Source organism: Chenopodium album, chromosome 3 (genome assembly GCF_948465745.1).
Source record: "Chenopodium album chromosome 3, dcCheAlbu1.1, whole genome shotgun sequence".
Classification (NCBI taxonomy): domain Eukaryota; kingdom Viridiplantae; phylum Streptophyta; class Magnoliopsida; order Caryophyllales; family Amaranthaceae; genus Chenopodium; species Chenopodium album.
The window spans coordinates 3,912,080-3,937,957 of NC_137836.1; the positions used below are offsets into that span (position 1 = coordinate 3,912,080).

Here is a 25,878-nt window from a genome sequence, read left to right on the forward strand (position 1 = left end):
ATTTACCAAGAAACACAAGCTAACCTGTCAACGAACGACGAGTAAGAGGACACGCCGCCCAATCTGAATCACACCAACCCTGCAAACTCAGGTCACTATCTGCACTCAACAAAATACCCTGTCCCGGGGTACCCTTTAAATAACGAACCACCCTGAGAGCTGCTTCCCAGTGCTCAATCCGAGGTACGTGCATAAACTGTGAAAGAATATGAACCGAATATGCCAAATTTGGTCTAGTCATCGAGAGATAAATTAAATCAACCGCCCTACCAGTCTGCGATAAGACTCAGGATTCGCATGTAACTCACCATTAGCAAAGCTAAGTTTGTGGTTTTGCTTAATCGGAAAACCACTTGGTTTCGCACCTAATAACCTTGCTCTAGAAATAATATCCAAGGTGTATTTTCGTTGACACAAAAAACAAACCTGATTTACTACGAGAAACTTTAATGCCCAAAAAATATTTCAAAGGACCAAGGTCCTTTATCTTAAAACAATCACCAAGATAAGCCTTGAATACAGTCAATGCAGCGGAATCATTCCCATAAATAATAAGATCATCAACATAGACTAAGACATTAATTTGAACATTGCCTTTAGTGTATGTAAAAAGAGAGTTATCATAGTAAAATTGTAGAAAACCATACCCTTTCAGAGTCGTAGTCAGTTTTGCAAACCAACACCTTGGAGCTTGTTTCAACCCACACAAAGACTTTCTCAAACGACAAACCAAGCTCGAATCCGAGCTCTCAAAACCAGGAGGTAATTTCATGTATACCTCATCATCCAAATCACCATGTAAAAAGGCAATATTGACATCCATTTGCTGAAGTTCACAATTCTTAGAAATAGCAATAGCAAGAAAGGCATGCACTGTAGTCATTTCCGCAACCGGAGCAAAAGTCTCACCGTAACCTCTTGCTGATGATTACCAAAGACAACCAACCGAGACTTGAGACGTTCAATATCACCATTAGACAAAAACTTTATCTTGTACACCCATTGACTACCTAGAGCCTTCTTCCCGAGAGAAAGATGCTCTAATGTCCAAGTCCCATTGTCTTCCAATGCTCGTATTTCCTCTTTCATATAACAGCACCAACTTTCAGATTTCATGGCCTCTTTAAAGGATTTTGGTTCCTTTTCTTGAACAATCGCTGCAAGGAATTTACGATAATTCACATAAAACATGTCACAATTTATATAGTGTGCCAAAGGATAAGGAGTACCTAAAGGAGTGTTGGATGACGGAGAGGACGGAGACGGATTATTAGAAAAAAAATTGAATGAGTCACATAATCCCGAAGCTTGACCGACGAAATTTTATCACGAAGACCATGACCCAAGGGCGGTTGGACCGTGGCTTGCTGCTGCTGTGCCGGACTGCTAGCCTTGGCAGTCCCAGCCAACTGCTGCTGGGCTGCTAGTCTCGGCAGTCCTAGCTAGCCGCTCCTGCTGGGCTGCTAGGCACGCCAGCGCCCATTGGTTTTCCATCGGGCTGACCAGTGGCGTGGTTGTGCTACTGCCTTGCAGGGCCAGCGCCCGCAGGGTCCCCACTGGTGGGCTGTTGAGCAGGGACCTGATGCGTGGGCTCTGTGTGAGTAGGGGTGGCTTGCACATTTTCATTATATTCCCCCGTATTATTGCCCAATAAAGAATCATCATTGCCATCACTATTATCCCACAAATCATACTAAAAAAAAATTATCATGAATATAATAAGGTGACTGATGACCCAATATTAACATCTTCCGGAGTATCAAACGAAAACACATCTTCCACAAACTTAACATCCCTTGACACAAAGAAAGCCTTAGAATCAAGATCATACAATCTCCACCCTTTCTTACCAAGCGGATAACCCACAAAAACACACTTTTGACTCCCACTTGCAAATTTGTCTCCATTTGTTTTCTGATTATGAGCAAAACATAAACACCCAAAAGTACAAATAGCATCAAATAAAGTTGGTTTATCAAAAAGTATTTCAAAGGGGGTTTTGTTGTAAAGCAAAGGAGTAGGGTTTCAGCTAATTGAATGAGCTGCAGCAAGAACACACTCACCCCAAAAATAAATTGACAGCTTAGCTTGAAATCTCAAAGCTCTCCCTACTTCCAAAATGTGTTTATGTTTCCTCTCAGCCCTCCCGTTTTGTTGCGGTGTACCCACACAAGAGGTTTGAAAAATAATTCCGGTTGCAGCAAAAATATCAAGTAAACAATTAAACTCGGCACCATTGTCACTTTGCACGACTTTAATTGTTTGGGAAAATTGTATTTCTACCATAGCAACAAACATAAAAAAAAAAAAAACATACGTAACACCTCAGTTTTATCAATCAACAAGTATATCCACACTTCTCTAGAATAGTTATCAACAATAGTTAAAAAATAACGAGCTCCACACGACGAAACATGACGATATAGACCCCATAAATCACAATGAACCTTCTCAAATATTCTAGATGCCTTATTATCACTCAAAGGAAAACTATGTCTATCTCTAGGATGTTTAGCACACATACATTTAGACTATCTTTGCAATTAACAGTAGGAAGTAACTTAACTACTTTCTCGGAAGGATGACCCATACGACGATGCCATAGCTCCAAATTAGACCTTGCGTCGATAACACCCACATGATGCACCGAATCTGATTTGCTAAAGCAGTACAATCTGTCCCTCCTAGAACCCGTTCTAATCAACTCCTTCGTTTGATCCTGTATAGCACACATATAAGAGTTACATTGGATAGTAAAATTAAGCTCATCATTAAGATGTGAAACAGAAAGTAAATTACAACACATATTAGGAACATAAAGCACTCCAATTAGAGTAATTTTGTCCGACAAACGAACGGAACCAATAAGAGAAGTCAACACTATTTCACCGTTTGGTAACCTTACTAGACACATGTAAGACTCTTTGTGTAAAAAAGACAAGATTTTTCTCTTGTAACGTGGTGTGTAGCTCCGGTGTCAATAATCCAAGATGTATCATCAAATTTGTAATTCACACGATTCTCGACAATTGTGGTATAGCCCACCAAACCTGTAATATATTTTGATTTATCATGTATAAATAACTGACAATTAGAACTCAAACCAAGACCTTGATTGGTCAATGTAACTGCAACCCCACAACTACTATTGCACTCTAATTGATGGTGGTGGAGTACTTGATTCGTCCACCATGTTTATCGAAAAAAAATATTTAAAATTAAAATAACCTAGGCTCAAATACCATGATAAATTGAATAAACGTAAAGGCTTGATATCCATTGATTACTCTCATAAACTATATAATACAAGATATTCCCTAATTTGATAGAATTAGGAAATTACCTAAAATATACTCACAAGATATTTTAGGCATAAAATATGTGAATTGCTATTTGCCACAATGAAATTACTCAATAGTATTAAAAGACTTTCATGCCCCTTATAATTTTGAAAATTACATAACAATCCAATCATTATTAACTACCAACTTTGTCCTACCTTGACCTTAGTCAAGCCTTAGCTCCACCTTGACCATTAGCTCCACCACCATACCAGGCCACCCACTCACCTTAACTGGTCCACCATCACGTCTCCACCTTGACTGGTCCACCACGACTCCAACTTGACCATCATACACCACGTCTCCACCTTGACAAAATTAAATTCAATTTCGAATTAAAAAAAAAAAAAGATTACCATAATTCAAATTACATTACTAATTTAATCACGGATTCAAAATTAATTTACTGATGCTAATTCGAAATTAAAAAAAAAAAACAAATTACAACCATAATTCGAACTTTAAATTCAAATTCAAAATTCAATAAACAAAAACCATAGTCGCGTGCTATATGCGACTCCACCACAGCATAATCGCACGCTATATGCGACTCCACCACGGTGTAATCGCATGCTATATGCGACTATGCCGTGGTGGAGTGGCATATAGCACGCGACTATGCGAATCTATGCGAAAAAACAAACTAACCGACGAATTGGCCGGCGTTTTCTCCACGTTTCCTGGCAAACGAACCCCCTTCCCACGCCGCGATTTCATTGTCGTCAGCCTCTTCCTTTTTTCGGTTGATTTGGTATGATAAGTGGTTGATTTGGTGTGATAGATAGTGAGAAAATTGGATGATTTCGGCGACCTTAAGGTGGTGGTGGTGATGGTGTTTAGGGTGATGGTGATTCCGGCGACCTTAGGGTGGTGGTGGTGATGGTGTTTAGGGTGATGATGGTGGAAGGAGTATGGTTGGTGAGAAAAATTGAATGATGTCAAACATGGAATTTATAAGGGTAGATGAGTCATTTAATACCGCACCCTAAGTAATTCTATTGTGGCATTTAGTAACCCCCCAAAATATATCCTAATAATCCTATGATACTCTCAAAATATATCCCACAATACTAATTATGTCCTTGAATTTGGTTACATATATTAGTCCTTCTCGCACCTGATATTTTTAATGCTATTTTAGAGAGGGATGACCAATTGTATCCGCTTGAACAATCAATCAATAACTATATACTAAAAGACACACCAGCAATGACACGTGTCATCTCCTGGTGTGTCATCAGATTTTTTTATTTTTATTTTTTTTCTAAATAAAATTTTATTAAAGAAACAAATGTTATTCAAAAATAATTCCCTAATGATATTATTACTTAAAATAAAAAAAATTGACATATTTTTAACACAGATATTTAAATAGCTATTTTTTTAAAAAAAACATTCTTAACATAACTTTGTCATTTTCTACTTTATTTTATATGTAACATGTCTTTCGCAATACTTTTTTTATATCAAAAATTTTCAACTAAATTTTTAGATTTTTTTGTTTATAAAAAATCTCATATAATGATAGTTTAATAATGATTATTGAAGATTACCGTGCATGGCACGGGAAATAACCTAGTATATTTCAAATTTAATGCATACAACCTCATTCACATTTGGGTAGACTAGCAGCTACACGATATTATTCATTGCACCATAAAGGCCAACATTAGAATTTCGGTTATGGAAATAATATACCTAATAAAATTATTTTATATTTTCAAAAAAAAAAAAAAAAGAATTATATCATGCTTGTTAAAAAAAAAGAACGACTTTTCTATTAAAAAAAAAAAGAACGACTTTTGAATATAAATTAGAATTAGAATTATATAATATTAGATTAGTACCCGTGCGTTGCACGGTGGTTTTAGTAATTTTTCTACGGAGTATATTTTTTTATCTTTTGTTGTTGATAATTTTCTAATATGATTTGACTCGTTATTTTTTTTAAAAAAATTTGTTAAATAAATATTTAAAAAAAACATGTACATAAAAATGGTTATTATTTAATACTGTATCATAATGTAATATTTACTATGTTATTAAAAATATACTAAAATGATGGTTAGATTAAATATATTAATGTTGTATAAATGTATAATTTATTAAGCTTATACGTTTAGAGTGGAAGCTAAATAAATGTGTGTTTACTATTATTTATTTTTAAAAAAAAATGTGTATTATTGATTTGTTAAAAAAAAATGTATAATTAGCTACCAATATCTATGTCTATTATGAATATCCAAAAGTAGTGTGGAGTATATACAACAATATTTATGTCAAATTCAAGTTTCACACCTAATTGGTCCTAGTTTCTAGCAAAAAAAAAAAAAAAAAAAAAAAAAAAAAAAAAAAAAAAAAAAAAAATTGATGACATCATATGTAAAATTTGGAGGGAAATTTTTTTATGAGAGTTTGACACGTAAGTACTTTAAGAAATTGATGACATCATCAATATTTTGTTTTAGTGTAGGGAATAATTTCAAGCTTTAATCCCACTAGCTTGAACCCCACTGTGATCATACACTAAAGTACGGTGGCATCCAAAAGGGAAGAAGATAGAGCAAAAGAGTCGCCAACAAGTTTTAGGAACTTGTAAACCGTTCACAGGGTGAAGGTTACACCCCTTAACGATCCAAGAGATCATCAACTCCATAAGGTCTAGAACCAAATAAGGGTTCGGGGATGAAGGTACAAATCCAACCTAAAAGAGATTGAACCTGCCCTAATAATAGACCTCTACTTTATTCTGATCGTATTCATGTGCGCTTTTTAATTAACATGCAATTAATATAATTAACCCTAAACCTGTTTAATCTATGTTGGTTGAATATAATGCACAAATAAACTATTATTGGTGATCACTTGAAATTATAATCACATTAACCCTAAACAAGATTATTAATTATCTTATTAAGCGTGATTACAAGTACCAAATTCCCTTTAAACATGCAATAAAGGTGTGATCAAACAATAAATATCATCGAGCAACATAATAATAATCAATCATTATAATAATCATAATAATAATAATAAATTATAATTAAAACAATCATAATAATCATAATATCAATAATAATAATGATCATCACAACAACAATTATGAATATTATAATCATAATCATGTTCATGTTAATATTAAAGCATAATAATAATAGCAAGATCCTAGGCATGATACTAACAAGATTAATAACAAACCCTAGCATGTCACTAAGCAATAAAAATCAAATCTTTAACCCTAACATGATACTAACAATCATAAATATTAGGAAGAACGTAGGAAGCATCGTAACAATCATATTTAATATTAAAGTTACCCTAGACATGATACTAGGAATATCATGAGAACAATATAAACATGATTTCTACATCATAATATCAATCAAAACCATTAAAGCACTTACTTTGATGCCTCGTACCTCTTTCTAATAACAAAATACACACGTTAGTAACTTCAAGGAAAGTAATAATCAAACAATTAATTTAAATAATTGAAATAGAGATTTGGGACCAAACCCTCAGAAATTAAACCTTTCACGTCTAGGGTGAAGGCAACTTCGAATATGGATAGGTGTTTCTAGATCTTGTGAATGCGGAATTTTGTATATGAAAACAAAGTTTGAATTAAGAGAGAGAGAGAGAGAATAATCAAGAAAATCTTGATGAGAGTTGGTGAGAATTGGTTAATGAAAACGGAGTTTTTACTACGATATTTATAGAGAAAATCAGCCAAAAAGATAGAATATCAAAACAGAGCACTTGTCGCACGCAAAAAACAGAGCTGGCGCCAACCCTGGCTAGCTGGCGCCAGGCTTGGTTCTAGGCGCCAAGGCCTGGGGTCAGGCGCCAAGACTAATTTTAACGCGTTTTCAAAAATCCGATAAGTTTGCCGTACTGGAGGATAAAATCATATAATTTCCTCGAAAATGCTATTTGATTTTGATTAAAACTCTGAAAAGTCAACAAAAGTCAATTTATCAATGCTAATTGAATTAGGAATGAAAAGAACCTTCTAGAAGAATCTAGAAGACTAAAACCATTTCTAATTGCATTAGGAATGATAAATCATATTAGGTCCTCCCCTAGATCATTAGGCCGTACATAAAGCTTAAACCGAGCCCAGTTTAGTAAATTGGCCATAACTTCCTCAATATTCATCGGAATTGGGCTCATAATATATCGTTGGAAAGGTCTTTGCAAGCCCCATCCAACTACACTACTATTGGACCCATATCATGGACCAACCAAACTGGATTGACTGTTTTCTTAAAATAAGTTTTCAAAAACAGAGAGAAGAGAAAAGAAAATAAAAACTTTCCGCAACACTAGACTTTCCACACTTTCACTTCATTCGATTATGATTCGACGTAAAAGGTACTCATCATCGGGTTTGGTTTTGGAGAGACACATTTGGGTTTCTACATTTAGTAATAGTTAATAGATACTACTTATATATTTTCTCTTTTTTTAGTAAGAGTTGAGGGAGGTTTTGTTCTTTTGAGCTTTTGGGCAGAGCAGAGCAGATTTCAGCAGAGCATAGCAGAGCAGATTTCAGCAGAGCATAGCAGAGCAGATTTTAGTAGAGCAAAGCAGAGCCGAGCTGAGCAGAGCCGAGCTGAGCAGAGCAGAGCAGAGCAGATATTATTATTATTATTATTATTATTATTATTATTATTATTATTATTATTATTATTATTATTACTATTATTACTACTAATATTATCGTATTATTATTATACTCATTATTATTATTATTATTATTATTATTATTATTACTATTATTACTATTATTATTATTATTATTATTACTATTATTATTATTATTATTATTATTATTATTATTATTATTATTATTATTATTATTATTATTACTACTACTACTACTACTACTAATATTATCGCATTATTATTATAATCATTAAATTTTTAAAGTTAAATATTAATTATTATTATTATTATATTAATTATAATAATAATTATTATTAAATATTATTTAATTATTATTATTATTAAAAATTAATAATTAGTACTATCTTTAAATATTAGTTATTATCTTAATATTAATTTTTATTATAATAATCAATTATTGTTATTATGATTAATATTATTAGTTATAAGTATTATTATTACTATTAGTACAATTACTATTATTATTAAATATTAATTATTATTATTATTATTAATAATATTATTATTATTAATTATTAATAATTTATTATTATTATTATTAAATATTAATAATTAAATATTATTATTATTTCTATTAAATATCAATAATAAATTATTGTTATTATTAAGTATTAATTATTATTAAATATTAATTATTTATTATTATTAAATATTAATTATTTATTATTATTAAATATTAATTATTTATTATTCTTATTAAATATTAATTATTATTAAATATTAAAAATTAATTATTTATAATTTTTATTAAATATTAAATATTATTATTATAATAATTCAATATTAAGTATTAATTTTAAGTAGAGCACAGCAGGGCAGATTTCAGCAAAGCAGAGTAGAGCAAAGCAGATTTCAGCAGAGCAGAGCTCTTAAGAACGGGGCCGGTGAAGTAAAAATCCGGGTACACTATACTATTTTCATAATTTGTCGCCAGTGTTAACTTTTATACCAATGTGTCACAAGGATGTTAATTTTTGGTCAATTGGCCAAATATAATACATTAAAACTATAATACAATAATAACATTAAAAGTATTGATCCGTATTCTGGGGTATCGCCTGGGTTAAACACTAATTATCGACTAAAAGAGTTGTTTTAGGTCATGTCAGCTTGGATAAATTAAAATTTCTCGCCAATTATTACTCTTGTCTTCAATAACAATAATAAGCTTATAGATTCGGTGGTGCCCTGGGTAAATGGTTGTTAAAACGGTCTCAATGTGTACTTTTTAAGTTTTTTAAAGTATAAAAAAAACCCAATAAATAGTTAAAACTAAGGGCATGTTCTGATTGACTTAAGTGAGCTGAGCTGAAGTGAACTGAGCTGAAGTGAACTTATTAAAGCTGAAGTGAACTAAACTGAATTTCTTGAGAGAAAGAAATTAAGATAAGAACTGAACTGAACTAAACCAAACTAAACTAAACTTATTAAAACTGAACTCAACTGAAAATAAGGCGAAGAGAATAGACCCTAAAAACTGTTAAAATGGTGCGTTAAATAATGTGAATTCGTCCTAATAATTCGCTAATGTAATAGCCATGTTTTAAATCAACTACATACTACTCCGTACATTACTAATAATGCAAATGCATCACAACTCACAAATACAACTACTGGCGAAGACGTAACGCTAGTATTATTTTTGTTTCCTTAAAAACGGAATGAATGAAAATCACAAAATTACACTCACCTACATAATTGACAATTGTCCTTTAATTTTGCACTATCAAACCATTCAAAATAAACGGTGCTTACAAATCCTCAAATAATGGTGAAAATGTTACTGAAACTGCTACTGACGGCTGTTCTTGTAATCTCAACCCACACCAAATGGGCGAACTCTGACTTGCAATCGCTGAGTCGGGAGCTCTTGGAAGCGGCGAGACAACCGGAATTGGTCCAATGGATGAACCGGATTCGGAGGACGATTCATCAGAACCCAGAATTGGGATTCGAAGAGTACGAAACGAGTCGAATCATTCGGTCCGAGCTTGACTCGCTGGGAATTCAGTATGTATGGCCTGTTGCCAACACTGGGGTCATCGCTTTAATCGGGTCGGGTCAAAAGCCCGTTTTTGCTCTCAGGGCTGATATGGATGCTCTTGCTTTGCAGGTTTTCTTCTTTTCTTTCTATTTTTGGCCAATTTTATGGAATTAGCAACTTCATCAGAAAATACAACATAATCAGGGGTTGTTTTTCAAGTTTGCGGTAAAGCCGCTAATAATTGTTTCAAGGTGATAAACTTGGCTCGCACACCACTTATAAAAATATTATTGGCATAATTTTTCTTAAGGAGTACAAAAATACTAAAAATTTAATAAGCACCTAGTATACATAAAAGCTACGAAAATTTCATCAAATGCCCCTGAGTTATTTTTTTATTCACCAAATATCCATCAAAACTTTTGAATTTGCTAAATACTCCCGATTTTAAGAAAAATGTCACCAAATGCCCTTAATGACTAGTCATTAATGACTAATATGTCACGTGACAGCCTCTAATTGGTTGTTGTAATATTTGTTAATTAATTATTAAAAAAAACTTTAAAAAAAAAAAAAAAAAACCCACCCCAAGACCCACCCCACCCCAACGCCCCACCACCACCCAGATCCCACCCCTCCCCCTGCGCCGGTGGTCCCTTTTCGCCGGCGAGGGCAGCCCCCCACCCTCCGACACCCCCTCCCCTACCCCGAGCTCCTTCTCCCTCCGTTTCCCCTCCCCTTAAACCCCGAAAACACCCCCTTTCCTTCGCTGCCGGCGCCCAAACCTCCTCCCCGGCGCCGGCGAACCACTTTCGCCCCACCCCCTTTCCCCCTTAAACCACCACCCTAAAAATCGAAAAAACCCCCAAATCAAAACTCTAGATTTTGATTTGGGGTTTTTTCGATTAAAGGGTTTTTCGGTTTTTTGGGTGGTGGTTTAGGGGGGAAAGGGGGTGGGGATGGCGGGGGGTGGGGCAAAAGTGGTTCTCTGGCGCCGGGGAGAAGGAAGGGGGGTGTTTTCGAGGTTGGGCAGGAGGTTTAAGGGGAGGGGAAACGGAGGGAGAAGGGGCTGGGGGTAGGGGAGGGGGTGTCGGAGGGTGGGGGGGGGGGGCTGCCCTCATCAGTGAAAAGGGACCAGCGGCGCAGGGGGAGGGGTGGGATTGCGGTCGGCCGTTTGGGGTAGGGGTGGGTCTGGGGTGGTTTGGGTATTTTTTTTTAATTTTTTTTTTAATTTTAAAAAGTTTTTAATTTTTTAATTTTTTTTAATAAGTAATTAACTAATATTACTACAACCAATTCGAGGCTGCCACGTGTTAACCGCCGTTAGTCATTAAGGGTATTTGGTGACATTTTTCTTTAACTCAGGAATATTTGGTGAATTTGAAAGTTTTGACGGGTATTTGGTGAATAAAAAAATAACTCATGGAAATTTGGTGAAATTTCCGTAAAAGCTAATTTGATATTTTTATTGCACACTAAAAGTTTAAAAATCTTTAAATGGACAAATAATAAAATCAAATGAGCTACGTAGTAAAAACAAATGTCTCTAGTGCACCTGCTTAGCGGCCTCTTGTGTGTACTCGGGTATATATGTAAGATATTTTCTTAAAATGCAGTTAAAACTTTATTTTTAAACATTATGAACATTTGGTGTCTAAGTGAGGAAACCAAAAGGAATATGAACTTAATTCATGACAAAATAGTTATTATTAAGATTTAAAAAACTGGGTGTGCTATGATCCTCAAAGCAAAAAATTAAAAAAAAAAAGTACTAATTTTTTTTTTTTTTTTTTTGTGTGCGTGCAATGTGTTGCACTAAACCTTCATTTATGATACCCTTGTAAGAAACTATTTACAAAATGATTAAAAAGTCATACCTGTCGCAATTTACAAATCAGCAAAGTGTCTGTTATGGAGTTTCAGATGTTAACTTAGTTTATTCTACTACACCTTAGAGAGAGAGATCAGTTGCATAGTGAACTATTTAAATTGCGACAGGTATGACTTTTAGGCTATGTTTGGATAACAAAATATGGAAGGAAAGGAAGAGAAGGGAAAGGGAGGGAGACAAACTTCCTTGTTTGGATAATATGTTGGGGAAGGGAAGGGGAGGGGGAGGGAGGGATCCATTTTCCCTCCTCCTTTAATAAAGACCATCCCTTCAAAATTGGAGAGATTTGGAGGGAAAATGAAGCTCATCATTTCCTCCATTTTCCCTTCCTTTCCCTCCCTTCCATTTCCCTCCCTTCCATTTTCCTTCTAATTTGTTATCCAAACATAGCATTAGATAGTGCTTTCATCTAGTAGACTTCATTTTGCCAAGGTTAAAACTACCAATTCACTTGCTGCCTAGTAAAGAGAACTTTCCATATTCTCATTGAGAATGAGCAGGCTAAGAAAGAAGCAGAAAGATTCAGGAGTCATTGGCCCGAGCAACGAAAAGAAACAAGCAAGCCTGAATTCCCCTAATTCTTGTAAGGCAATCCTTAATACTAGTAGAGCTAGACAATAAATGATGACTAGCAATAAATATAAGCTTTTACGGGATCAACCTTTTTTAAAAATAAATTAAAAAAAAAAAAAAGAAATATGTAATCCCAACTGTTAGCATGTAGGGGTTGCAGCCACTTTCTGTAGCACAATAGGTTGCAAAAAACTGTCATGCACCACCAATCCAAGTGCTGGAATATTGTGCATCCAGCTTGAGGATTTTTTGGGGATAGGATTACATTTTATTTTTAATGAATAAGTTCTAATTACTTAATGACTTTTGATGTTTCTGAATTCAAAATTGGTATTTGAAATTTAACTTGGAATTTGAAGGAACTGGTTAATTGGGAGTTTAAAAGCAAAAAAGATGGGAAGATGCATGCTTGTGGTCATGATACTCATGTGGCAATGCTACTTGGGGCAGCCAAGTTACTCCAGGGCAGGAAAGATCAGCTAAAGGTCAATTGTGAAATTTTAACTAAATTTACACAATATTTATTAGCTGATTATGCTTCCGTAGGCTGATTTTTTTCATTGCAAATACAAAAAAGGGCACAGTCAAGTTGGTTTTTCAACCCGGTGAAGAAGGTTATGCTGGTGCACACCATATGATCAAAGAGGGTGCTGTAGATGATGTCGATGCCATAATCAGCCTACATGTCCTGCCAACAGTGCCCACTGGTAGTATTGGTTCCAAGGCAGGCCCAGTTCTTGCTGGTACCGGGCTGTTTACAGCAACAATTAGAGGAGAAGGTGCACATGGAGCACAGCCCCATCTGAGTAGAGACCCCATCGTTGCAGCTTCATCAGCTATTGTAGCACTCCAGCATATCATTTCTAGAGAAACAGATCCTATTGAGTCAGGGGTAAGTCTCATTTTTACTTCTGTGCATGTTAACTTTCAGAATAAGCACAATGAGAGTCATTGCATGCTCATTTTCTCTGTCCTGGTCTATCAATCATTATTGCTACTCTATCCTTATAAATATCGTTTCTAATGAGCTGAAGAAAGTGGGAAGTCCTCAATCAGACCTTTAAGATGCATAAGTCAAGCCTCAAGGTCGTGGCCTCATGTTTTTTAGATCATATGGAATTTCTGCATCTACAGTAATATTAAATTACTGATTTTTCAACACTGAATAGGACTGTTTACCTGCAGAGGAGCTATTGATAGATTAGTAGCCCTAATTTGAGGATGTCTTGATCCAAAAAAAGCTATGACATAGTTTGATTATTACCATTACATGATAATAATTGAAACCTGCATAGTTCTTTACAACTCACAATTAATCAATCGATCAATCAAAGCCTTATCCCATAAGGGGTCGGCTACATGAACCAAAAATGATTATTCCATATGGTCATCCACAAAAATCTTCCTCCTCCACCCCTTACGATCAAATGCCTCATGCTCATGCAAATCCATATACTTTATATCCTTCCTAATAACTCCTTTCAACCAAGTCATTTTTTGTCTCTCACTACATGAAAAATCTCTTTTCGTAGCGATTATTTCGTAGCGATTGTACATTCGCTACAATATGCAAGTATGTTTGTGAAATAATTAAGAATGTCGTATCATTTTTACAATCGTCATGGTTTTCCCATGTAAAATCGATACGGAAAACATAATAATACATATCCACACTATTTTTACACATTTATATCATTTTGAGAAATCGTATCATTTACAATCGCCACTAAATCCGAAAAATCGATACGAAAAGCCTTTTCAACACTAAATTTAATTATATATGTTGTTTGACAAAGAATACATAAAATATGTCATAGCTTATTGGTGAAACATTTAATATAAGAGTTTGAGGTTGCATGTTCGAATCTTGTAAAGATCATACGCATGTTTTTTTTTTTTTTTTTTTTTTTTTTTTTTTTGGTTTTTTGAAGAAAATGAGTTAAACATTTATAGCGATTGTAATCGCTACAATAATCACCACAATTGGATGTAGTTTTTCGTATTGATTATTGAGGCCAACCCCAGCGATATTGAAAACCACTACTATAGGCTAAGGCAACGGGGGATATTGTATCGAATGGTTATTCGTTGGGAAAGCCTTTTGTTGCAATTACAATCGATACTAAAGGTTAAAATAATCGCTACGAAAAGGTTATTTTCTTGTAGTGTCTCTTTCCCTCGTTTAACCTCTCCATGGTCTCACTCTTCCACTCTTCGTACCAATGCACCATCGGGTCTCCGTTTAACAGCTCATAGGGAGACATATATAATATTGTGTCCCTAAACCAAAGGCCACATTTCTATTTATACTGTCCGAAAATAATAAGTTACAACTTTCCAATATTAACTAGATGGAATAAATTTCTATAAAAGTAGGGAGGTAATAGTCATAGAGATGCATATTAAATTCTTCTAATCTAGAAATTGCTTCTTGTTTCAGAAAATACATGCTGATTTTTCCTAATTTGTCTGTTTCATGGATCATACAGGTGGTGACTGTTGGGTACTTAAAAGGAGGCCAGGCAAGAAATGTGATCCCTGAGCAGGTAGAATTCGGAGGAACATTTAGAAGCTTGACTTCTGAAGGTCTCACCTACTTAAGAGACAGGATTAAGGAGGTAACGCTTTGTGCGTCCAGTACTCCAGTATGTCCTAATATTGTCAACAAAGATAGAATTAGAAATAAAATTAATATTACATAATTGCAGATTGTGGAGATGCAATCTTCAGTGCATCAGTGCCATGGTGAGGTAGACTTCTTTGAAGACATGCCTATGCCGTGTCCTGTGATGATTAACGATCAGGCACTCCATGAGCACGGGACACAGGTTGTGGAGGCGTTGATTGGCAGGTCCAAGTTGGAAGTCTTTCACTTGACCATGGGATCAGAGGACTTTAGTTTCTTTTCCTCAAAAATGCCAGCTGCTATATTTGTTCTCGGAATAAAGAATGAGACCCTGAAATCGGATAAGCCATTGCACTCCCCATACTTCTTCGTTGATGAGGAAGCTTTTCCTGTTGGGGCTGCTTTCCATGCTGCACTTGCTATTTCTTACTTGGAGAAGCTTGGTGGTTCTATCGAGAGTGTGTAAGAGCAAGCATGATGAGATCATGTAGACTGTAGTTGTCAAATGTCCTTGATGTGTGCATGTTGGCTCTCAGAGAATGTCCTTGCAAGTGTTTGATGTTGTACAGCAAATCTGATACTCGTATGAATAACAAACAAATGTGAAATGTGTAATGATTAACTGCACAATTAACTCGGGTAATATAAAATTAATCTACTGCATATAGTTCAATAAATCTAAACCCAAATTAAAGTATAATTGCTGTATCGCCCAGTCCTTTACTGGATTTATTCTCTTGTCGGCTCTCACTTCCTATCAGCTGAGTTTGCTTACTGTGTTTACTGTTCTCATGTACGATTTTATCAGACTAACGTCGACTTACTTCTATTGGAGCCACTCTGCTGCTCGTTTTTAAGAGTTACCCACCCTTAAAACACAGGTGCGCTTTGCCGAACACAGCCTCCAGATTTGGGAAACTTTTCCGAGTTAAATATCTTTTGAATTCAGTCATTCAATCCATTCATTAGTGCCATAACGACTATTTCTTGCTGAACTTTCGAATAGTATTTTCTTCATTGTTAAATCTATTGACGTAGTCCCTTAGACTGTTGGAGACTCATCTTTCCTTTGCACCACTGCCTTCAATTCTCCTAAACGTTCACTGCATGCATAGCACTATTGCTTACATACTGGCACTGATAGATAATAGGTTTATATTATCTTGTTAATATTCTGTAAAGATATATCTTGTGTAATTAGGTTTCTCATAATTAGGTTTGTAAACAACTATATATATTGTTGAATGAGAATACTCCAACCAAGGAGAATTACACTATCTTACAGGCACTATTGTTTAAATACTGGCCAGCAAACACCTGCACCAGTTTCTCAAAACTATCAATGGTGCTTCAGAAGGGTTGTTGGGAAGGCCTTACACCAAACGACATCTGAATTGGTGTATAACATGTGCCCTTCGAATGATGCTACATATCTCTTCGGGCCGTCTTTTCCATCATATTTGCATGACGGTATTTTAATTTTTTCCATTGGTTACTCCAAAATTTCTTGGGTGAATGGTGATGCTTTAGGCTTAACAACGATTTGAGCCACACGCCTTATCATACCGACGATTGTTCCCTTAAGAGGCTATTTTTTTTAGTTAAAGTTTTAATATACTAGTCAGTAAGAATAATAAAGGTATGTTAAAATTTGATACTATGTCCAACCTAATGAGGCAAACCCAGGCAATCAGCCTAATTGATGAATTTTGTCAATCAGTTGCTTTTTGTGGGCCCCTCTTGCCAAATAAATTAATTTTATACTACTATTCGGTTTTGAAGACGTTAGTAACTCTAACGTCTGTTTTTTTTTTAAAAAAAATAATTTATTAACATCTTCTCCAATCTTCCACCCCAACACCGTCATAGTCACCATCACTCCGACCACCATCCGAAACCCATCACAGCCACCACCATCTTTACGCCTTCCGCCGAACGAACCCAGAAAGCCTGAGATCTTCGTCCTCTTCTTCAATTCTTCCCGTCGTCCTTTTCTTCCCAACAATGGCAGCTTCGCGGCGAAACCAAAAGACACCCTACTTGAATAGAGTGTAAATTAGGGCCATATCAACCCTTTAGGGAAAGCATTTCATTTGCGGTGACATTTTAAACTGCCATATAAGGTGGGTTTTTGCGGAATTTCATAATTGGGTGATGGGTTTTGGAGCTTGAGTTCCATAGAAATGGAGGTTGAGAGAAATTGGGGGTTGAATTGAGTGGTAATTGTGGTAATTGAGGGAGTGAGAATGAAGATGATGATGATGATGAGGTTAATCAAGCTTTCATGGTGGTTGTTACTTGTTAGGATTGGAAGCTGAAATTTTGGGTTTTGAGTGACCGATTACTCCCATTCGCATTTTTATTTAATTTTTTGGGTTTTTGTTGGAGTGCTTGTTGATTGATTTTAATGGAAGGAGGAGGAGGTGGATTTGAAGGGAGTGGGGTGGATTTGCAGGGAGTAAGAGTGAGAGAGAGAGAGTGAGGTGGATTTGTGGTAACGACAATGAATATCAACGTTTGCACAAGCTGACCAAACTACCCTTACTAATATGACTGAAAAGACGAAATGACTGAAAAGACGAAATTGACCCCTGATTTACACAAACTGTAAATCAGCCTGATTGACTTGTATTTCCTCCAACCTAATGTCATATGACATGTATATGATTCAGGTATATAGTAATATTAAAAACCGCATAAGTTTTGATAAAGGTAACTAGCACATATGGATTTTCAGGGCTACAATAATATTATTGCATCACCAATTCACCATCACTATTGTCGGATCTAAGCTGTTCCGGTATCTTAGGTACTGTTATGTACTTCTTCCGTTTATTTTAGTTGACATGTTTTTTTAGTCACGTTTGCCAATATACAAATTAAATTATTAATATCTTTAATTATTGATAAGTAAAAATTATTTTGAAAATATACATTGTGACGAATCTAATAAGATTCCACTTGACTCTATTTTTTCTTACGTATAAATCACAAAACATGATTGAAGGGAGGTGCATGAATAGTGAATAATCAAACGTGTTAACTAATAAAAAAAACGGAGGTAGTAGTTTACAAACATAACAAATTAGCCCGCGTTTTTGTTAATTTTGTATTAAATTCAAAGAGGCCGCCTATTTTAAAAGTTGCAGATTAGTACTTTTGTTCAAATATATCATTATATAAATAACAGGTCTCTTATACTCCACAATTCCACATGTATTTTTTTACATGTATTTTTTTACAACTTTTTAATAAAGTTATTTTGGATGCGCCGGTGAGTGAGAGTGTAAGACCATCACCATCCCATAATGCAACTAGCCAACTACTGCCGAAGACGTAACGCTATTTTATTTCCTTATAAACGGAATGAACGAAAATCACAAAATTACACCCACCTATTTAACTGTCCTTTTGCACTATCAAGTATCAAACGATTCAAAAAGCTGCTTACAAATCCTCAAATTGTGGTAAAAATGTTACTGAAACTGCTACTGACGGCTGTTCTTGTAATCTCGACCCACACCAAATGGGCGAACTCGGACATGGAATCGCTGAGTCGGGAGCTCTTGGAAGCGGCGAGACAACCGGAATTGTTCGAATGGATGAACCGGATTCGGAGGACGATTCATCAGAACCCAGAATTGGGGTTCGAAGAACACGAGACGAGTCGACTCATTCGGTCCGAGCTTGACTCGCTGGGAATTCAGTATGCATGGCCTGTAGCCAAGACTGGTATCATCGCTTCTATCGGGTCGGGTCAGAAGCCCGTTTTTGCTCTCAGGGCTGACATGGATGCTCTTGCTATGCAGGTTTTGTTTTGTTTTTTTATTTTTTTTTCCAATTTGATACGATTTTGAAATTATATCTAGCACAGGCCATCCCATACCTGGCGCGAATTAATTCCACTTTAACAGAGGGGTGGATGAGATTCGAACCCGTGACCTCTATGTCACGTTAGCTCTGATATCATGTTAGAGGACCATCTCAACCAAAAGCTGATGGTTAAGATTCAGGAATATGTTATACACTCTATCAATACACTTATAATTATTTCGTTTTCATTTTAACGATTATTTTTCATTTAATCATCAAATGAAAAGAAAAAAGTACACCGAAGAGTATTTAAGATGTCCTTGATAACACACAATGACACAATCACATGTTTTTCAAGAAACCCGGACTCCCACGCCACTAATTAACATATAATTGCCGCAATCTCTTCGTCTATATTCTAGTACAAAAATCTGCTATCCTCCTCTAGCTTTAGCTTCGCAGCCTTCGCCCCTAAATAATACTACTCGTACAGTGGTACTGTAGAAAACCTTATACGCGCCTGAATGGCTGGGTGTGTACATAGAAGCTAATTTGATATTTTTATTGCTCAACATAAAATCTTAAATGGAAAATTTAATGAGCATAACAAATTGCATTCAGTGCTCTGTCTCTATATGTACTTGAGTGCAAACATAGTCCAACTTTTATTTTTACAAAGTTTGACATGATATGATGTTTCAGATATCTTACTACTTCAGTTTATTCTACTCCAGCTAGTTAGAATTTTCATCTATTACACCTTAGGCAAATCAGTCTCATTGTGTATTATTTTCCATAAGTTTTCTAGCAATTTAATTGTGTTTTTGTTTTGCTGCTATTGTTTACGACAGTTGCTTGTGATGATTATGCTTGTGTGCAGTACCAGACGCTTTTGTTTCTCTTTTCTTGGAAAAATAAGGTTTCATTTTGCCAAATCTGATTATGTACAAAGTATAAGAGAAGAATACTTTTCTTGAGTTGCTACACACTCATAAAAATGACTTTCCCGTGGAAGTTTTAGGTACAAAGTGGCACCCAGCTTAGACTACGGGCTTGTTCTCTTTAACTTAATTTCAATTCTTTTTAGTTCAGCTCTTAATTTCTTTCTCTCATAAACAATTCATTTCAGCTCTATTCAGTTTAGTTCTGTAAATCAGAACAGGCCCTACATCAAAGTACACCGGTAGTTGGTAGGATAGTGATAGTTACAACTACTAAAGAAACTTTTCATAAATTTGCTGATTCCTAGGGTGAAACCAACTGAATACTGTTTATAACATCTTCAAAATTAGCCATTTGAGGCTTGGGCTTAGTTTGAATACCTTAGTTTTTGGATAGTGCTTTTATCTACTAGACTTCATCTTGCCAAGTAAAAAGAACATTCCAATCTCCATATATATTCTCATTGAGAAGGAGAAGGCTAGGAAAGGTGCAGAAAGATTAAGAAATCATTGCCTCATTGGCCCATGATAGAAATAAAAAACTGCTGTATCCCCCTAATTTTTCTGTATAGATGGGCAATCCTTAACACATGCAGAGCCAGACAAAATTCGGTGATTAGCAACATCTAGAAGCTTTACGGAATCAAACTATTTTTATGTCTAATCCCGACTGTAAGCATGTAGGGGCTGCAGCCACTTTCAGTAGCACAATTGCTTGCAAAAGAACTGTCATGCACCGGCAATCCAAGTGCTGGAATTTTGTGCATCCTGTTTTGAGGTTTTTGGGGGCTGTAGGACTCTTATATGTAGTACCAAGTTCTTAGTACTTAATAACTCTTTGTTTCTGATTTCTGAATTTGAAATTGGCATTTAAAGTTTAACTTGGAATTTGAAGGAACTGGTTGATTGGGAGTTTAAAAGCAAAAATGATGGGAAGATGCACGCTTGTGGCCATGATACTCATGTGGCAATGCTACTCGGGGCAGCCAAGCTACTCCAAGGCAGGAAAGATCAGCTAAAGGTCAGTTGTAAAATTTTAGCTAAATTTTCACAATAGTAGCTGATTATGCTTCCGCAGGCTGATTTTTTTCATTGTAAATACAAAAAAGGGTACAGTCAAGTTGGTTTTCCAACCCGGTGAAGAAGGTCATGCGGGTGCATACCATATGATCAAAGAAGGTGCTCTAGATGATGTCGATGCCATCATCAGCCTACATGTCCTGCCAACAATGCCCACAGGTAGTATTGGTTCTAAGGCAGGCCCAGTTCTTGCTGGTATTGGGCTGTTTAAGGCAACAATTACAGGAAATGGTGGACATGGAGCACATCCCCATCTCAGTAAAGACCCCATCGTTGCTGCTTCATCAACTATTATTGCACTCCAGCATATCATTTCTAGAGAAATAAATCCTATTGAGTCAGGGGTAAGTCTCATTTTTTACTTCTGTGCGTATTAACTTTCAGAATAAGCACAATGGGAGTCATTGCATGCTCATTGCCTCTGTCCTAATTTGTCAAATCATCATTGTTACTCTATCCTTCTAGAAATATTTTTTACTGAGCTGAAGAAAGGGTGAAATTTTTGGACCATGGAGGGGTTAAACGAGGGAGAGGGAGACTGAAAATGTCTTGGTTGGAAGGAGTTAGGAAGGATATGAAGTTTTGGGATTTTCATGAGGATGAGGCATTGTATCGTAAGGGATGGAGGAGGAGGATCTTTGTCGATGATTACACGAAATAATCAAATTTGGTTCATGTAGCCGACCCCACTTATGGGATTAAGGCTTTGATTGATTGATTGAAGAAAGAGTGAAGTCCTTGATCAGACCTTCAAAATTCATAACTCAGGCCTCAAGGTCGTGTCCTCGTGCTTTTTAGATCATAATGAATCTCTGCATCTACAATAATATTAAATTACTGATTTTTTAACACTGAATAGGACTGTTTACCTACGGAGGAGCTATTGATAGATTAGTAGCCCTAATTTGAGGATGTCTTGATCCAGAAAACAGCTCTTTATGACATAGTTTGATGATTACCATTACCTGACAATTAATTGCAACCTCAGGGAGACATATATAATACTGTGTCTTTAAATCAAAGGCCACATTTCTATTTTGATTGTCTGAAAATAATAATTAAAACTTTCCAATATTAACTAGAGAATAAATTTCAACAAAAGTTAGGAGGTAATAGTCATAGAGATTAGAGATGCATATTAAATTCCTTTAATCTGAATATTGTGGCATTTGCTTCTTGTTTCAGAAGATACGTGCTGACTTTGCCTAATTTGTTTGTTTCATGGATCATACAGGTGGTGACTGTTGGTTACTTTAAAGGAGGCCAAGCAGGAAATGTGATCCCTGAGAAGGTAGAATTCGGAGGAACATTTAGAAGCTTGACCTCTGAAGGTCTCACCTACTTGAGAGACAGGATTAAGGAGGTAACACTCTGTGCGTCCAGTATTTCCTAATATTGTCAACAAGATAGAGTTAGAAATGAAATTAATAATACATAATTGCAGATTGTGGAGATGCAATCTTCTGTACATCAGTGCCATGGTGAGGTAGACTTCTTGGAAGACACGCCTATGCCTTGGCCTGTGATGATTAATGATCAGGTACTCCATGAGCACGGGACACAGGTTGTGGAGGCGCTGATTGGCAGGTCCAAGTTGGAAGTCTTTCACTTGACCATGGGATCAGAGGATTTCAGCTTCTTTTCCTCAAAAATGCCAGCTGCTATATTTGTTCTCGGAATAAAGAATGAGACCCTGAAATCGGATAAGCCAGTGCACTCCCCATACTTCTTTGTTGATGAGGAAGCTTTTTCTGTTGGGGCTGCTTTCCATGCTGCATTCGCGATTTCTTACTTGGAGAAGCATGGTGGTTCTAGTGAGTGTGTCTAAGAGTAAGCACAATGAGAGCCTGTAGATCGTAGACTGTGTAGTTGAGAAATGTCCTTGATCTGTGTTGTACAGCAAATTAAATCTGATTTTTGTATGAATAATGAACAAATGAGCGTGTAATGATTAATTTGCCGCACAATTAAATCCAATAATATAAAATTAATCTACTGCATATGTCCAACTACATACTGACGAGTGATTTCCCTCAATAATGTTAAAACAAAAACAAATTCCCACTATACACCCATTTAAAAACAAATTCCCAAAATACCGTCCATGTAGGATTGGTATTTGGTTTGGATAAAACCGCTAGCCATATTAGCGGTTTTGGTTTTTTTTTAAAAAATCAAAGAGACCCATTATTAATGAAATTAGGTCTCTTTGAACTTAACAGTAATAAGTATTGGCTAAGACATGGTTTCAGAAAAGAGACCTCCTTTTTATTGTTAGGTCTCTTTGCCTCCTTACTTTTTTTTAAAAAAAGTAAAAGAAAGAAAAGAGACCTGTTTATTGAAATAGGCGGTCTCTTTTCTGAAACCGCTAATGACAGTATCGGTTTTAAAGCTATAACCGCTATAGTCATTAGCGGTTTTAAGTTGAAAAAAAATCACACCCAACACCGATTCTACATGGACGGTATCTAGGGAATTAGTTTCCAAATCAATGCATAAAGGGAATTTATTTTTATTCTAGCATTATTGTGAGAAATTGCTCACATACTGACAGTTCAATAACGCTAAACCAAACTACAAAAATTTACCAAAAAAATAAACAAGATTGTAATGTTTATGGGTGTGTATTACACTTTCGAAGTTTCAATGTTATGTTCATTGGTGATTGGGTGTGTGCTACACTTTCCTACTTATTTCCTAAAGTTTTCAAATAAAATTAGCTTAATTTTGTGAAAATATGTTTTGAAATAAAAATTAATGCAAAAACTAAGCTACTTAATCTAAATTCATAACTATAAAAGGTTTATGCATATAAGTTAAAAGGAATTTCAATTAAATGAAAGTCCAAAGAAAATAAGTTTGAATGAGTAAAAAGCACATGAAGAGGATATACTCTTATGACATTCCTAATGTGAATTAGTGATTCTAACTAAAAGAGAAAATATACTGATTTTTCCCCTTAATGTCTTAAACATAGATTGTACAATTTCTTTTTTTTTTTTTTTTTTTTTTTTTTTTTTTTGAGACAAGTTCTTACTTGTATATAATTTAATTACGGTTGCATTCTCGTCCCCAAAAAAAAAAAAAAAAAAAAAATCTATTCAATTGATTTTTTTGAACTTGTTAGACGTTATTAGAACATACATAGTATTTTAATTGTTAAAATAAACTTGGGTAACCTTTTATCAGCTAATTTATTAAAAGGCATTTGGGCAGTACCTTAGCAAATCGAGCATATTATCGAAGAGTTAACTCAATAGAAGGCATTTGGGCATTACCTTGGCAGATTGAGCATATTATCGAAGACACTCGTTCTCTCCTTTTTCGCTTTGGCAATCAGAGTATCCAGCACGTCTACCGAAAGACGAATCGGGCAACAGATTGGATAGCTAATGTGGTTTATTTAGTATCTAATACTAATGGTATGGATATTGATGTTAGTATGGCTAATGTCTATTCTTTCTTCTGATCCATTAGGAATTACCCTCAGGAAGAGAACTTCTTAATGTTTATTTTTCTTACCTTTAATAAAATAAAAAAAATAAAAATAAAAACCTTATGTTTATTTTTCTTACCTTTAATAAAATAAAAAAAATAAAAATAAAAACCTTAATTAAATAGCCATTTTAATAATTTAGTGTTTATTGCAAATGAGATTAGCCAAAATTGACCCAATTGGACTTGGGTTTTAGTACGACCCCCCTACCCTAATCCACCCACTATATCAATTGTGCCATGACCCAACTTAACTCAATAGACAATAATAAGGTTTTTTTTTTTTTTTTTTTTTTTGACGAAATAATAATAAGGTTTTAAAAAAATTAAAAATCGGAGAAAATAGAAAAAAGAAGGGCAAATGTTGTGGGCGTATCCTCCTACACGGCGGCAGATGGCGGCGACAGCGGCGGGAGTTGGCATCGGAGTAACTATGATTGCAGTCGGAGCTTATCTCTCCTTCGCCAACATCGCCCCTCAACAAGCCCGCACTCAAGCTCGTAGCGAATTCGTCAGACAACGTCTTCGCAAATTCTTAGACGATTGATTATTAATTCTACACCATCTATCTTTTTATTCTATGCTTTTTTATTTTATTTAATCAAGGCAGTGTTATTGTATGATTAATCACTTTATGTTTTTCAATTTATCTAGCTGAGTTGTGTAATAACTTAATGGTGAGTTTCTTTCTGAATTTGGTAATGTTATGAGAAAATTATATTTATTTAGGCATTGTTGCTGATGATTTTGAGATTAACTTGAGTTCGGCTTGAATTAGGACCTGTTTTCTTCGGCTTATTTTCAGTTCAGTTTAGTAAATCAAAACAGGCCCTTAGATCATGGATATATATATTTGTACGATGCTCAATAGCAAAACGTTTGTAAGAAATATGAACCTGGGATTCCTCATGTTAGCAAGTCGCCTCAAGTGGCAAATTTCAATTGAACACAACAGTAAGCCGGAATAGTAATCAAGCCCTTTAAACTTTCAGCTCAAAACTCATCATTTCAATCAGGAACTCTTAATCATTTTAGTCTCACTTTTAGGGAGAAAAATAATTCATCAAAACTTTATTTATAGAGAGATTATAGAGTAACAACTCCCACATGGCAAAATTCTTGAATGTCTAACTACTGCTGCTATCATGGCATTCGGCTTCACTTTAGATGAGTGCCTTCGTTGATTGGCTGGGAAGAACCAGATGTATCGTAGCCTCATAGGGGCACGGGTTGCCCCTACGTATTAACCAAGAAGTCACTTTTATCTTCCACAACCAACAAACAGAAATTTCAATTGCATTATTGCAGTTAAGGCATACTTAGAAGTGCACTAGTATGACAGGCTTCTGGTGTAGAAATCTGATTACATAAACGCTCATTGTTATAAGTTGTCTGTAACAGTTGAGCATTATATTTTCTAACAAAATGGAATCTATCAGGCAAAC

The 25,878-nt window shown here is 35.3% G+C and overlaps 2 protein-coding genes and 1 long non-coding RNA gene across 3 annotated transcripts; all 3 read left to right on the top strand.

Annotated features, from left to right (window-relative positions):
- Positions 1-9,626: 9,626 nt before the first annotated feature.
- LOC145610645 (IAA-amino acid hydrolase ILR1-like) lies at positions 9,627-15,759 on the top strand. The gene is made up of 5 exons (XM_081665951.1): positions 9,627-10,143; positions 12,838-12,963; positions 13,056-13,370; positions 14,968-15,096; positions 15,187-15,759. Exons 1-5 carry the CDS (start codon positions 9,799-9,801, stop codon positions 15,568-15,570), a joined length of 1,299 nt encoding a protein of 432 aa, XP_081522077.1. The 5' UTR covers positions 9,627-9,798; the 3' UTR covers positions 15,571-15,759.
- Positions 15,760-18,336: 2,577 nt separating this feature from the next.
- On the top strand, positions 18,337-22,952 carry LOC145610647 (IAA-amino acid hydrolase ILR1-like). The gene is made up of 5 exons (XM_081665955.1): positions 18,337-18,913; positions 20,754-20,879; positions 20,968-21,282; positions 22,173-22,301; positions 22,383-22,952. The coding sequence occupies exons 1-5, from the start codon at positions 18,413-18,415 to the stop codon at positions 22,764-22,766; spliced, it is 1,455 nt and encodes a 484-aa protein (XP_081522081.1). The 5' UTR covers positions 18,337-18,412; the 3' UTR covers positions 22,767-22,952.
- Positions 22,953-24,645: 1,693 nt separating this feature from the next.
- On the top strand, positions 24,646-25,165 carry LOC145610654 (uncharacterized). Its single transcript, XR_014106301.1, has 2 exons — positions 24,646-24,706; positions 24,748-25,165. It is a non-coding gene; the product is annotated as an uncharacterized LOC145610654 (long non-coding RNA).
- The last annotated feature ends 713 nt before the right edge of the window (positions 25,166-25,878 follow it).

Excerpts from the sequence above, each read along its gene's own strand:
- LOC145610647 (XM_081665955.1), top strand. The coding sequence starts at position 18,413 with ATGCAACTAGCCAACTACTGCCGAAGACGTAACGCTATTTTATTTCCT. Across the intron at positions 21,283-22,172 it reads TAAATCCTATTGAGTCAGGG|GTGGTGACTGTTGGTTACTT; the intron begins GTAAGTCTCATT and ends TGGATCATACAG. Across the intron at positions 22,302-22,382 it reads TGAGAGACAGGATTAAGGAG|ATTGTGGAGATGCAATCTTC; the intron begins GTAACACTCTGT and ends ACATAATTGCAG.
- LOC145610645 (XM_081665951.1), top strand. The coding sequence starts at position 9,799 with ATGGTGAAAATGTTACTGAAACTGCTACTGACGGCTGTTCTTGTAATC. Across the intron at positions 10,144-12,837 it reads TGGATGCTCTTGCTTTGCAG|GAACTGGTTAATTGGGAGTT; the intron begins GTTTTCTTCTTT and ends TGGAATTTGAAG. Across the intron at positions 12,964-13,055 it reads GCAGGAAAGATCAGCTAAAG|GGCACAGTCAAGTTGGTTTT; the intron begins GTCAATTGTGAA and ends AATACAAAAAAG.